The sequence below is a fragment of the Cherax quadricarinatus genome, chromosome 34 (genome assembly GCF_038502225.1).
Source record: "Cherax quadricarinatus isolate ZL_2023a chromosome 34, ASM3850222v1, whole genome shotgun sequence".
NCBI lineage: Eukaryota > Metazoa > Arthropoda > Malacostraca > Decapoda > Parastacidae > Cherax > Cherax quadricarinatus.
The window spans coordinates 13,540,017-13,555,428 of NC_091325.1; the positions used below are offsets into that span (position 1 = coordinate 13,540,017).

The 15,412-nt window shown below is 38.6% G+C and overlaps 1 protein-coding gene across 1 annotated transcript in view; it reads left to right on the forward strand.

The window, feature by feature from the left end:
- The window catches only part of LOC128693786 (uncharacterized), a 199,696-nt gene extending 184,893 nt beyond the window's left edge, over window positions 1–14,803 (forward strand). Inside the window, exons 3-4 of the mRNA XM_053783661.2 lie at window positions 5,455–5,722; window positions 12,645–14,803. Coding sequence (XP_053639636.2) covers window positions 5,455–5,722; window positions 12,645–12,996 — 620 coding nt within the window. The 3' untranslated portion in view covers window positions 12,997–14,803. The remainder of the gene's footprint in view (window positions 1–5,454; window positions 5,723–12,644) is intronic.
- Window positions 14,804–15,412: the final 609 nt, after the last annotated feature.

A 15,412-nucleotide genomic window follows, 5' to 3' on the forward strand; every position in this document is an offset into this window, starting at 1 on the left:
GGTGCTGGTTGGCGAGACGTCTTCGAAACATAGATACCCAGATGTCGCATATGTGTATAATCTATCACTTTATCACTACCGCAAACCATCAGTATAAAGAAGCGAGTTAAAGTGAAAATGAAAGAGCGGAAGCCAAAGGTAAACAAAGAGAAGTGGAGGAAGATAAGAGCAGCCATGTTACTTGTCTTGGTAAATCGCAGAAATGAAGAAGGATTGGAGGGACCTGAAGCAGCCCACATGACTCATTTCTTTTTCTCGGTTAATGGGTCTACAGGGTTAGATTAACATTTCCTGAGCGTATTATAGACGTTGGTTTGTTAATGGGGTTTCAAGCCTCTCGACTATAACAGGGTCATTAAGGCTACACGTAACATTTTCACCATCAGAGCAAAAGTACTTTAATCCCTCAGTTAGGTACTAAAATAATCTCGGAGCATATATACGCTATATGCTGAGAGAAATATACCTCTCGGGATATATTTGCAGGCTGCGAGTGGCACAGAAGAAGAATATACAGAGTAAATCTGCAAGTAATTTCATCGTTTTCCACTTTAAGTAGACAGGGCTTTATTATTGGACATTATACAGCACAGCAACACTGTGTCTGCAAAAAAAAAAAAAATTACTCTGCTAGTGGTATCGTTAAATCAATGGTATATTGGAGACCACTTAATGATATGTCTCACTGAAGATACCCAGGTGCTGCATATGTGTCTCATCATACCCAGGTGCTGCATATGTGTCTCATCATCCATGACAAGCAGTGAACTTCCGTCATACTTCGGACTAGTTGTATCGTGTTATGTTCTCATAGACTTAGAAACCACTAATATTTCTTTTGTAAATATACTGCAGTAAATAAAACTTGTATCTCATCAGTTCAGAGATTCCATTATTAACTTACTGTTAATTAAAGTTTTTATGTTTTCCTATCTTTCCATAAATATTTTCCCTTCAGTGATGCGTTCTTAGAACATTTCTAATTTATTTAATTTATATTCAAATCGAATTTCTTATATCTTTGGAAATGATAAAATTCTGTTTTTTAAATGTGATGGAAAGCAGAAAAAAAAATCTAAAGTAATATTTAGCTTCAACATGGCGACAGGAAAGCTAGCGAAAAGCCTCAGCCAAATGTTGTAATAAACGTATAGTGACCATCTACTCTAGTCGAGTAAGAGCGAATTTTTATCTGGAAAAGAGAATTCCTGGTAGGAATAGGGCCGCCACATATACGTACAATCCCATGTACTGAATCTGATTGAAATGAGAGATGCTTGTGCAATATTCTTTGCTGGTCACTGTGGGACTAAGACCAGCCTCAGGTAAAACGTTTTACCATTTTCTTCCTGACAAAAATACTCCCACAGAGTAACACTGTTTGTGGGGTAAGAACATTAAATAATTGCGGAGACCTTGACTTTGCTACACAAACTGACAGTATTAGTGAGCCAATAATACATTATTTAAATTGTCCATGCGCTGTTTCACATTCTGATCAAAATCCTGCTGATAATATCGAATTTCTTAAAATACTGATTTTTATTACATGTCCTCAGGCGATTTTATAATCCCTTGTTATTTATAGTTTACTCTCATATTTTTATATTCTTTCTCTTGACTGAGTTCATTCATTAATTTTAAGGTTGGTCAGTTAGTTAAAGCCTAACGTCTGCAGGAGAGTCATTAGGGAAGCACCTAACATGTGCAACACCATACGTCATATTTTCTTCCCTTAAAGATAAAGTAAACTTTTAGTATAAAACTCATATATATATATATATATATATATATATATATATATATATATATATATATATATATATATATATATATATATATATATATATATATATATATATATATATATATAAATATACATATATATATATATATATATATATATATATATATATATATATATATATATATATATATATATATATATATATATATATATATATATATATATATATTAACACACTGGCCGATTCCCACCAAGGCAGGGTGGCCCGAAAAAGAAAAACTTTCACCATCATTCACTCCATCACTGTCTTGCCAGAAGGGTGCTTTACACTACGGTTTTTAAAATACAACATTAACACCCCTCCTTCAGAGTGCAGACACTGTACTTCCCATCTCCAGGGCTCAAGTCCGGCCTGCCGGTTTCCCTGAATCCCTTCATAAATGTTACTTTGCTCACACTCCAACAGCACGTCAAGTATTAAAAACCATTTGTCTCCATTCACTCCTATCAGACACGCTCACGCATGCCCGCTGGAAGTCCAAGCCCCTCGCACACAAAACCTCCTTTACCCCCTCCCTCCAACTTTTCCTAGGCCGACCCCTACCCCCACCTTCCTTCCACTACAGACTGATACACTCTTGAAGTCATTCTGTTTTGCTCCATTCTCTCTATATGTCCGAACCACCTCAACAACCCTTCCTCAGCTCTCTGGACAACAGTTTTGGCAATCCCGCACCTCCTCCTAACTTCCAGACTACGAATTCTCTGCATTATATTCACACCACACATTGCCCTCAGACATGACATCACTGCCTCCAGCCTTCTCCTCGCTGCAACATTCATCACCCATGCTTCACACCCATATAAGAGCGTTGGTAAAACTATACTCTCATACATTCCCCTCTTTGCCTCCAAGGACAAAGTTCTTTGTCTCCACAGACTCCTAAGTGCACCGCCCTTTTTCCCTCATCAGTTCTATTATTCACCTCATCTTTCATAGACCCATCCGCTGACACGTCCACTCCCAAATATCTGAATACATTCACCTCCTCCATACTCTCTCCCTCCAATCTGATATCCAGTCTTTCATCACCTAATCTTTTTGTTATCCTCGTAACCTTACTCTTTCCTGGATTCACTTTTAATTTTCTTCTTTTACATACCCTACCAAATTCATCCACCAACTTCTGCAACTTCTCTTCAGAATCTCCCAAGAGCACAGTGTCATCAGCAAAGAGCAACTGTGACAACTCCCACTTTATGTGTGATTCTTTATCTTTTAACTCCAAGCCTCTTGCCAAGACCCTCGCATTTACTTCTCTTACAACCCCATCTATAAATATATTAAACAACCACGGTGACATCACACATCCTTGTCTAAGGCCTACTTTTACTGGGAAATATTCTGGGAAACTTGAGCCTCCCTATCCTCGTAAAAACTCTTCACTGCTTTCAGTAACCTACCTCCTATACCATACACCTGAAACATCTGCCACATTGCCTCCCTATCCACCCTGTCATACTACTTTTCCAAATCCATAAATGCCACAAAAACCTCTTTATCCTTATCTAAATACTGTTCACTTATATGTTTCACTGTAAACACCTGGTCCACACCCCTACCTTTCCTAAAGCCTCCTTGTTCATCTGCTATCCTATTCTCCGTCTTACTCTTAATTCTTTCAATAATAACTCTACCATACACTTTACCAGGTAAGCTCAACAGACTTATCCCCCTATAATTTTTGCACTCTCTTTTATCCCCTTTGCCTTTATACAAAGGAACTATGCATGCTCTCTGCCAATCCCAGTAATAGCACCAACCACTCCAAAACTATATCCCCACCTGCTTTTAACATTTCTATCTTTATCCCATCAATCCCAGCTGCCTTACCCCCTTTCATTTTACCTACTGCCTCACGAACTTCCCCCACACTCACAACTGGCTCTTCCTCACTCCTACAAGATGTTATTCCTCCTTGCCCTATACACGAAATCACAGCTTCCCTATCTTCATCAACATTTAACAATTCCTCAAAATATTCCCTCCATCTTCCCAATACCTCTAACTCTCCATTTAATAACTCTCCTCTCCTATTTTTAACTGACAAATCTATTTGTTCTCTAGGCTCCCTTAACTTGTTAATCTCACTCCAAAACTTTTTCTTATTTTCAACAAAATTTGTTGATAACATCTCACCCACTCTCTCATTTGCTGTCTTTTTACATTGCTTCACCACTCTCTTAACCTCTCTCTTTTTCTACATATACTCCATATATACTCCATATATATATATATATATATATATATATATATATATATATATATATATATATATATATATATATATATATATATATATATATAACATATAGGGAGGTACCACCTCTAGAACTGTCCTAGGGACCCTCATCCTCAGAGAAAAGAATAAACTTGTTTCAGGGAAATCTCAAGGTTCTCCCTGAAGCTGTTTGAGAATTTTCTCCTACCACCCCCTATATTTGATATATATTTTATTTAAAGACAAAATACATTGACAAAACATTCTCAAAAATACAATAGGAAATAAAACAACATAGATAACAACTCAAAGCTACATCTCGAATACTTCGCACAGATATACACCTCGTTGCATAAATGCTGAGATAGTATACACACCTTAATGTATATACAGTGATAAATGCACCACTCGATGTATTTTCACTAAGATATACACCTTATCGGAGTTCGTTGGTTCGAACCTATAGCTTTCCACACTCATTTTACACCGGCACAACGTTTTTAACAGCGCGAAACGTAATCCCAACGTGTGTCTTTTCAATAGTAATGTGGGCAGGAAGTTATTTGGATTCTGTATTTTGGTATTGTCTTGCTGTCGTTCATAAGTTAGCATGCAGCTTACTCTATATTGTTGTTCTTTTAAAAAAAACAGTTTCACGATTGAGTATCATGCTGTTGACGGTTTATAATACCGACAAAAATGCATATCAATGGTATTATATACCGAAAAAATATTGCTAATTAAACACGGTCTGGGGTTCAAGGCATTTTTTGAGACTTTCACAAATCGCATGTTGTGTCCTATTAACATACAATACCAACAAATTGATGAATAAGATACATGTGCAATACTTGAGTGTCTGTATTACTAAATGAAGGTAAGTGTTGCTCGTGTGTTTTATGGATCGAGTTGACTTGATTTATACAAATTTCTAGCCAAACTAATTTAGACTGATGATCATTTTCTTCAAATTTTCTATCCATATACCTCAATAAAAAAATTGCCTTCCGTAAGAAATAAATCTCCGAATTAGGTGATTCAGCTAAACACATCAAACACCCGACTTTTATTATATCCGCATTATTGATGTAAATGGCTGCCAATTAAGGATTCAGGGTCCAACTTGACAGTGTCGAGATCTGTGGCTGCTTCTCCTTACACTTGTCTTTCGTGTTCATTTAGCGGTAAATAGAGACTTGGGTGTTAGTCAGCCTGTGGTGGGTGGCATCAGTGGTAGCATTCATTAAATAAGGCTGGGCTTTGCATTGAGGTAGGGCACCAGCTCTTCCCTAAGACACGTTGCAGAGTTGTTGTTTTTAACTGACCATATAAAAGTTTTACAACGGGGCTTTTCTAAGCTATTGTTGACAATACTTCACGTGGATCTAGTGTAAATAGTGCCTATTCACTCCCGTCTCTCCACAGAGCGTCCATCCTCGGCTGACTCGTCACAACCGCACCCTCATTTGGGCCATCAGTTCCCGGAGGTGATCGTGTCGGCTGGAGTTCCAGTGTACCAGGAACCGCGGGCGCCCTATGGTCCGCCGCCCCGCGGAGTGGGTGGCAACTTCCACAAAGTGCCCTCCCCACCAACAGTGTCCGTGGGCACGGTGACAGTGAGAGTGGAGGAAATCTGTCTGGTGCTGGTCGTGCTCATGATCTGGGCCGGAGCCATCACGCTCTTCATCAACAGGTGAGGCAAAGTGCTCAGGTGAACTCAAACTTCTCTGTCAACCAGAACATTACGAAGGCTTACGAATTATAGTAACTTTGACTAGTAGTAAGCACAACTTCAAAACTAATAAAAAAACGTTTAAGGATATTTTTTTGTTAGAGGTAAATATACACTGCAGACAGGTTAATTAGATATTAGAACTTCCAGTACAGAGGTCCTCAACCAGGGGAGAATTCTTCCCCTTGGGGAATTTGAGGGGATTTCAGAGGGAACTGGAACCACTGCTCAACAAAGTGTGATGTCCTGTAGATTATGTACAATCTGTAGAATTGTAGTTTGTTTTTAATTTAATTTGTGACATTCAGTTACGTTTATTGAATGTCACAGATTGTTGAAAAAATAAGAATAAATATTTCACTTTTTATTTGACTGATTCTTGTATTTTATTCACAATATTTGGAGCGCATCATGAGTGTCAAAAAAGTGGGTACAATGATTCATATATTCAATGAGGTTTCACATCTATCATCACCAACTGAGAAGGAAGGCCTCAATGTGTTATTTGTGGCAAAGCTTTGTCAAATGATTCTATGAAACCAACAAAGTTGAAGCAACATTTGCAAAATGTTCATTTTCAACACATAGACAAATGAGCTCTAAAAGATGAAGCTGGATTTAACGGGAGTATTCCATGAAATGAAGCAAAATGTTATTGAAGTTTCTTATGTCGTAGCACTGGAGATAACACAGCAGAAAAAGAAAATCATACAACTGGGAAAACTTTGATCTAACCTTGCGTTCTCAAAATGGTGGAAATTGTGTTGGGAAACTGACTGGAGAAAAAGCTTGCAGCAGTTTCACTATCAAACAGTACTGTTCAAAGAAGGATCAGCAACTTAGCCATTGACATCAAAGATCAGGTTATATAGGAGATCAAGTCTGCTACATTTGGCATATTTTCAATTGAACTTGATGAATGGACTGATGTAGCATCGTGTTTCCAGTTGGTGGTGTTTGCAACATATGTTTACTCGGCCCATTTATATAAAAGTTTGTTTTTTGTTCTCCTTTTGAAATAACTACTAAGGCCTCAAATATTTTGAAAAAGGTTTCATTTTTCTTTGAATCGGAAAATCTTTTGTGGGGTAATATAATTTCTGTGGTGCTGTACAGATGGATCACCAGCTATGTTAGGGACAAAATATGGATTTCAAATTTGTATGAAAAAGCGAGAACCAAAAGTGAAAGGCATTCACTGTACAATCCGTCGTCAGTCACTGGCATCAACAACACTTCCAGCTCCACTAAGGAAGGTTTTGGATCAAACAATTCAATTTGTGAATTTTGTCAAAGGAGGAGCTCTCAATTCACGGTTTTCAAGCAGTTTTGTATAGACATGGATGCTGGCCATAATTTGCTGCTTTTCCACACAACTGTTCGATGTTTTTTTCAGGCGGAAATCTAACTGAGCGAGTATTTGAGCTTAGAGATGAGCTCAAATTATTTTTTGCCTGGGTGGTTGATGAGGAGTGAATCATGCGCCTTGCCTATTTGAGCAGCTGAATAAACTGAATCTTAAGATGCAAGGAAGGAATAAAAACATAAAATCAGGGATTCCTTGCAAGGTTTCATGAGCAGGCTGGAAAATTGGAAGAGAAAAGTCATGATCAAAAATGTTGCAATGTTTGAGAAACTGGCATCAGTTCTTGTTGATGGTAATGAAGACTATGTGCTTCCAGAATTTGTAAAAAAAAAAAAAAATTTTGCAGCATTTGACTGCACTGGAAAATGAATTCTGCCGCTATTTTCCTGAACTCAGTTATGAGGAGCTAGATTTAGTGTGGAATCCATTTAAACTGTCAGATGAAAAAGTTTTTGATGATTGTCAAGATGAATTTCTGGCGCAGAATTCTGATTCAGGAGAAAGAGATATGTTCGATGAGAAATCAATCACAAAATTTTGGCCCTTGATGTGCGATTCCTACCCAAAAGTCGCAGAAAGAGCTATTCATTCATTGCATCCATTTTTGTCGACATATCTTTGTGAGTCAGGCTTTTCAACTCTGATGCAAATGAAACCGAAGCAACGAAGTAGATTGGAAGTTAAAAATGCCTGCCCTTTCCAGCACTTCTCTGCGAATCTGAGAACTGGAGAAGAAACAACGGTCATAGGTTTCTCACTGACTGCAATGTTTATCAGAATGTAATGAATTACAATACCCTGGCATTCTATTGAACTTTTTGTTTATTAAAGTATGCTTCAGTAACTCTAGTGTGTTAAGTAATTAGTTATGAATATATAACAAATACTTTTATTCAAGTTTTAAACTCCATCAACATTTTCTATTCCTAATAGAATTGTAAAATTCCACTATAAAAATAGTCCAAGTAAATGTATATATATATATATATATATATATATATATATATATATATATATATATATATATATATATATATATATATATATATATATATATATATATATATATATATATATATATATATATATATATATATATATATATATATATATATATATGTATATATATATATATATGCCTGAGATATATATTAGGCATTGCTTACATATTTGTTTGATAGATGCAAAAGAAACATAGAAATTGAAGCATTCTTCAGTATGCATTCCCTACTTGACTTGCTATCTGGGACGTTTTATCCTCTCTGGTAAATGCAATGGTAAGAATAATGATTTGTCAGGACGAGGCAGTTCATGACAAACGTTGGGTGTTTGATACACACACACACACACACTCGGTGGCGCTCGATGTATGCACAAGGCTTATTCCTCTAAGAAAAAGGAGGAGTAGATGTAAAATAGAAAGTGACAGGCGCTCCCTTTACAGGCGACGGAAAAGAATAACAGAGCGGCTAAAAGAGGTCAATATATCTGAAAGGTGTAAGGAGACACTGTTCAGAGAAATAGCAAACATCGAACTTAAGCTAAAGGAATCTTATAGGAGTCAGGAATCGCGGGAAGAACTAAAAGCCATAAATGAAATCGAAAGAAACCCAAAGTATTTCTTCTTCTATGCCAAATCAAAGTCGAGAACAACGTCCAGTATTGGGCCCCTACTTAAACAAGATGGGTCCTACACAGATGACAGCAAGGAAATGAGTGAGCTACTCAAGGCCTAATATGACTCAGTTTTTAGCAAGCCGCTAACCAGATTGAGAGTCGAAGATCAAAATTATTTTTTTATGAGAGAGCCACAGAATTTGGTTAACACAAGCCTATCTGATGTTATCCTGACGCCAAATGACTTCGAACAGGCGATAAATTACTTGCCTATGCACTCTGCCCCAGGGCCAGACTCATGGAACTCCGTGTTCATCAAGAACTGCAAGAAGCCCCTATCACGAGCTTCTACCATCCTATGGAGAGGGAGTATGGACACGGGGGTCGTCCCACAGTTACTAAAAACAACAGACATAGCCCCACTCCACAAAGGGGGCAGTAAAGCAACAGCAAAGAACTACAGACCGATAGCACTAACATCCCATATCATAAAAATCTTTGAAAGGGTCCTAAGAAGCAAGATCACCACTCATCTAGAAATCCATCAATTACACAACCCAGGGCAACATGGGTTTAGAACAGGTCGCTCCTGTCTGTCTCAACTATTGGATCACTACGACAAGGCCCTAGATGCACTAGAAGACAAAAAGAATGCAGATGTAATATATACAGACTTTGCAAAAGCCTTCGACAAGTGTGACCATGGCGTAATAGCGCACAAAATGCGTGCTAAAGGAATAACGGGAAAAGTCGGTCGATGGATCTATAATTTCCTCACTAACAGAACACAGAGAGTAGTAGTCAACAGAGTAAAGTCCGAGGCAGCTATGGTGAAAAGTTCTGTTCCACAAGGCACAGTACTTGCTCCCATCCTGTTCCTCATCCTCATATCTGACATAGACAAGGATGTCAGCCACAGCACCGTGTCTTCCTTTGCAGATGACACCCGAATCTGCATGACAGTGTCTTCCATTGCAGACACTGCAAGGCTCCAGGCGGACATCAACCAAATCTTTCAGTGGGCTGCAGAAAACAATATGAAGTTTAACGATGAGAAATTTCAATTACTCAGATATGGCAAACACGAGGAAATTAAATCTTCATCAGAGTACAAAACAAATTCTGGCCACAAAATAGAGCGAAACACCAACGTCAAAGACCTGGGAGTGATCATGTCGGAGGATCTCACCTTCAAGGACCATAACATTGTATCAATCGCATCTGCTAGAAAAATGACAGGATGGATAATGAGAACCTTCAAAACTAGGGAGGCCAAGCCCATGATGACACTCTTCAGGCCACTTGTTCTATCTAGGCTGGAATATTGCTGCACACTAACAGCACCTTTCAAGGCAGGTGAAATTGCTGACCTAGAAAATGTACAGAGAACCTTCACGGCGCGCATAACGGAGATAAAACACCTCAATTACTGGGAGCGCTTGAGGTTCCTGAACCTGTATTCCCTGGAACGCAGGCGGGAGAGATACATGATTATATACACCTGGAAAATCCTAGAGGAACTAGTACCGAACTTGCACACGAAAATCACTCACTACGAAAGCAAAAGACTTGGCAGACGATGCAACATCCCCCCAATGAAAAGCAGGGGTGTCACTAGCACGTTAAGAGACCATACAATAAGTGTCAGGGGCCCGAGACTGTTCAACTGCCTCCCAGCATACATAAGGGGGATTACCAACAGACCCCTGGCAGTCTTCAAGCTGGCACTGGACAAGCACCTAAAGTCGGTTCCTGACCAGCCGTGCTGTGGCTCGTACGATGGTTTGCGTGCAGCCAACAGTAACAGCCTGGTTGATCAGGCTCTGATCCACCAGGAGGCCTGGTCACAGACCGGGCCGCGGGGGCGTTGACCCCCGGAACTCTCTCTAGGTAAACTCCAGGTATATGTGAATGACATGATGGAAGGGATAGACTCAGAGGTATCCCTGTTCGCAGATGATGTGAAGTTAATGAGGAGAATTAAATCAGATGAGGATCAGGCAGGACTTCAAAGAGACCTGGACAGGCTGGACATCTGGTCCAGCAACTGGCTTCTTGAATTCAGTCCTGCCAAATGCAAAGTCATGAAGATCAGAGAAGGGCAAAGAAGACCACAGATAGAGTATAGACTAGGTGGCCAAGGACTGCAAACCTCGCTCAAGGAGAAAGATCTTGGCGTGACTATAACACCGAGCATGTCTCCGGAGGCACACATCAACCAGATAACTGCTGCAGCATACGGGCGCCTGGCAAACCTGAGAATAGTAAGGAATCGTTCAAGATACTGTTCACTGTGTACATCAGGCCCATACTGGAGTATGCAGCTCCAGTTTGGAACCCACACCTGGTCAAGCACGTTAAGAAATTAGAGAAAGTGCAAAGGTTTGCAACAAGGCTAGCTCCGGAGCTCAGGGGTATGTCCTACTAAGAAAGATTGAGGGAAATCGGACTGACGACATTGGAGGATAGGGGGGTCAGGGGAGACATGATAACGACATACAAAATACTGCGTGGAATAGATAAGGTAGACAGAGACAGGTTGTTCCAGAGAGGGGATACAGAAACAAGGGGTCACAATTGGAAGCTGAAGACTCAGGCGAGTCAGAGGGATGTTAGGAAATATTTCTTCAGTCATAGAGTCGTCAGGAAGTGGAATAGCCTAGTAGCAAGTGATATAGTGGAGGCAGGAACCATACATAGCTTTAAGACGAGGTATGACAAAGCTCTGGAAGCAGAGAGAGAGAGGACCTAGTACTGATCAGTGAAGAGGCGGGGCCAGGAGCTGAGTCTCGACCCCTGCAACCACAATTATGTGAGTACAATTAGGTGAGTATATACACACACACTTAATCCTCTTACTTCCTTTGTTCTCTTTTTTTCACATTTTTTTGATTTAAAGACTGTGAGGTGTTATTCTACCTCAGGTCATTTCAAAGTCTCCCTATTTAATTTTAATATACTGGTATCCTGCCCCCTTCCCCGGGATGCAACCAGAAATAATCGGATAAAATCTGGGTCCTATTGACTGCTATTTGAGCAATGGCAACAAGTATAAGGAACATGCCCAAAGTCTCCACCTACCCCAGGATCAAACCCGGGTCCGTGAAGTGTGAGCTGAAGGCGCTGCCTCCGAGCCACCAGTTGCATTATGTCTGTTTTGGGTTCTGTTTACCTAGCATCCTTTTCTGATTTTCCCCTTTTTTCCTTGTCTTTTCAAGTTGCTCTCCATTATTTCTATTTGTCACTTTTGATTCCCTTCTTGCTTCCCACCATCCATCTCCATTTCCTGTTACTTTTTTCTCATTTCCCTTCTCTTCTAAGTGCTCGTGATCTAACGAATTGAAGGTGTCCTCTTCGTGGGATTAAACTTCAATAACTCCAGTTCCCAGGAGCTGTGCAACTCCTACGGGTTTAGCGTTCCCCCATGAATATAATAGCAATAATAACTCTTCCATTTTCTTACGCTAAACTCACGATGCCATAGACCCTAAAATCTTCCAACATTTTTTTCTTATAGATGTTCGGGAATTTTTTTTATTTATGAAATTATGAACCTTATTTTCTTCTTGAATTTATAAACCTTAATTTTCTTTCAAGCTTTCTTCACTGGTTTTAAAATTATTCTGTTATATTTAGTGGTCTAGTGACATCATTGAAGTTTATTTATTGAGAAAATGAGAGCAAAATAAGAATTGTCATTATCAACGCCCAAATATAACTTGCCATTTTCTGTGACCAGAGCAAACCTTTAAAGAATACATGTCATTATTTTTTCCTTGAACACATAAGTAGGTTAGTAGTGTGCCTCGTAGTTACCTGAAGAGGGTCGAGCATCCAACACTCTTTGTTTCCAATGACCCACACAGTCTAATGTTACACATTTAATAATTTCTTCTACAGATGGGGAAAACTACGAATGTTGGAGCCATACCAGCCGGCATACACAGCTCCTGTAGTGCCTCCGCGCCCCCCGCCTCCACCCCTGGGTCCTTGCATCAACATCCAGAGCACTTCAGACCTCACACTTGCTGATGGCGGCGCGGTAGGAGGCAGGTATGACTGGGGCGCCCCTGAGAGCTACGGACGGGGATCGCTAGCTAGCGGATACCTAGGCATGGACAGGTCACCCTCCTGCCTCAGTGTGCGGACTCTCAACCCTCAGAGGAAGGTGAAGAGTGCTGTCGATCTTGTCTCATTGGTCATGCAGGAAAAGATGTCTTCAAGTATGCACCTTTCAGCTACCAACGTTTAAGTGCATGACTATCCTCAGCGCTTTCCTTCCAACGTTCTGACACGAGAATGACGGAGACGTTCAGATGGACGATTACCTCAGACGTTCATATACATGTATATGACCAACGTTTAATTACATTATTTATTTCAGACGATTACGCATGTTGAAGATACTTAGCGTCTGGATACAAACTTATCTGAAGCGTTCAGTGCTTGAGATGATGCAAACACAGTCACTGCGTGACGTTCAAAAAATCACTCTCCCTACCATCCCTCACGGTTAACACACTTGGCTGACAGTGTCTTTAGATTATTAATTCGTATCGTTTTTACTTACAGCTCGTTCAGGCGCTCACAAGATGCCATAGTTGACCAGGCATCTCCTGGGACTAGCTCAGATAGGGTGGAATGCCGCTCGTCAACACTGATTCAAAACACATTTTACGACTTTAAAAATGTCTTTTTTCTTTGATGACAACAGAAATAATATCAAGATGTGTAATCAAAACAAGCTGAATAATAATAATAATAATACTAATAATAATAATAATAATAATAATAATAATAATAATAATAATAATAATAATAATAATAATAATAATAATAATAATAAAATAATGCTCGTATTTGCATGGAAATAACTACATGTTGGTCCACTTGTTTGTGTGAATTCAGCAGGTCTGGAATGAACGTTTCATTCAAGTGAACAATGAGTGGGACCTTCTCAGCTTCAGCCTTCAGTGCTGTTTCCAAGTTTCTGCGGTGATGCTCTTAGTGTCATTTTCAACTACTGACAGTTCTCAAATTACTTTTTAGATTTATGTAACTAAAGCGTTATTTTATGAGGATCATGCAGTTTAATACTGATAAAATTGAATATACAAATAATATGATCACATTCCTAGTCGTCATTCAAGCAGTGTCATTTACAAAGCTTCCAGGAAGGGGCCTCGGGTATAACAATGTCAGGGTTTCGAAACCTTGAAGCGTAAGACTCTGTAGAGGGTAAATATTTTATACTGAGATCGATGTTATATACCCAGGAGGTTTTTGATATTTACCAACGAGTGTAGTAATATTAATTTGAAGTGTTCCGTGATTTGTTTGCAGAGCGGAAATAGAGTGGAAAAGGAATGAGAAATAGCTGGACAATATCAGGATTGATTTATATTACGTGTGATATTAATAACACATTGAACATCGCTGATGACGTTGACAATTAAAATGAGTGACGCGGAAAGAAAATGATGTGTAAAGAAAATGTGGTGATGTCGTAAGTAGAGAGCGAAATGAAGAGAATCAAACGCAGAGATAAAATGGAAGAAAAACATAAAAGAAAAGAAAAGGAAAGATAAAGCAAAAGCAAAAGGAGAGACGACAAGGAAAATGTAAGTGGATATGATTTGATTTTAATTTTTGAGGAAAAAATATTAACTCGAGAAGTATCAGCGCGACCGCAAAGATCACGTGAGAGCAGCCTATAAGTGTCAAGTTTTGTGAAACATCAGATAGTAACGTTGTTATTTAGCGTTATTTTAGTGTTCTTCGTAACCAGCTGGAAAACAATGAGATAACTTATCTAACCCATGTAAAAAAAGAGAAACAAGAACAGGGACATTCATTGCACATGGAAAGAGAATCATTAAAGGTTTTAATAAAGATAGAAATATCTGAAAAATATAGAATACATTCTTTTAATTTTTACTACTTTGCTGAGAATGCAAAATATTTTTTTAAGTGTGTTCGAAAAAGTAAAGATTTTTATGGTCACTTGTATATATTTATAGTAGAGGTTATAAGCCATCTGAAATACGATCTGACACACACACACACACACACACACACACACACACACACACACACACACACACACACACACACACACACACACACACACACACACACACACACACATATATATATATATATATATATATATATATATATATATATATATATATATATATATATATATATATATATATATATATATATATATATATATATATATATATATATATAAATATGTATATATATATATATATATATATATATATATATATATATATATATATATATATATATATATATATATATATATGCAAAACAACCACTCTGAAAGAATAGAGAAATTCCAAGCGCTTTCGTGACTACTCACATTATCAAGGAACTATGAAAGTGAAGCATCCAAGGAAGCTATATAAGGGGTCGGCCAGCACCTCACTATCAGATCCCACAACGGTTAAACACATGACGCGCGGCGAGCCAACTTGGACAGGTCCTTTGCAAAACTCACCCCCAGGGAATCCAGTCAGACCAATTATTAGCTCCATAGGGTCAGTTTCATATAAATTATCCAAATGGCTTGTCGATATTTTGAGCCCTATTGTTGGCAAAATTTCTAACTTTAATGTTAAAAACAACATAGACTTGGT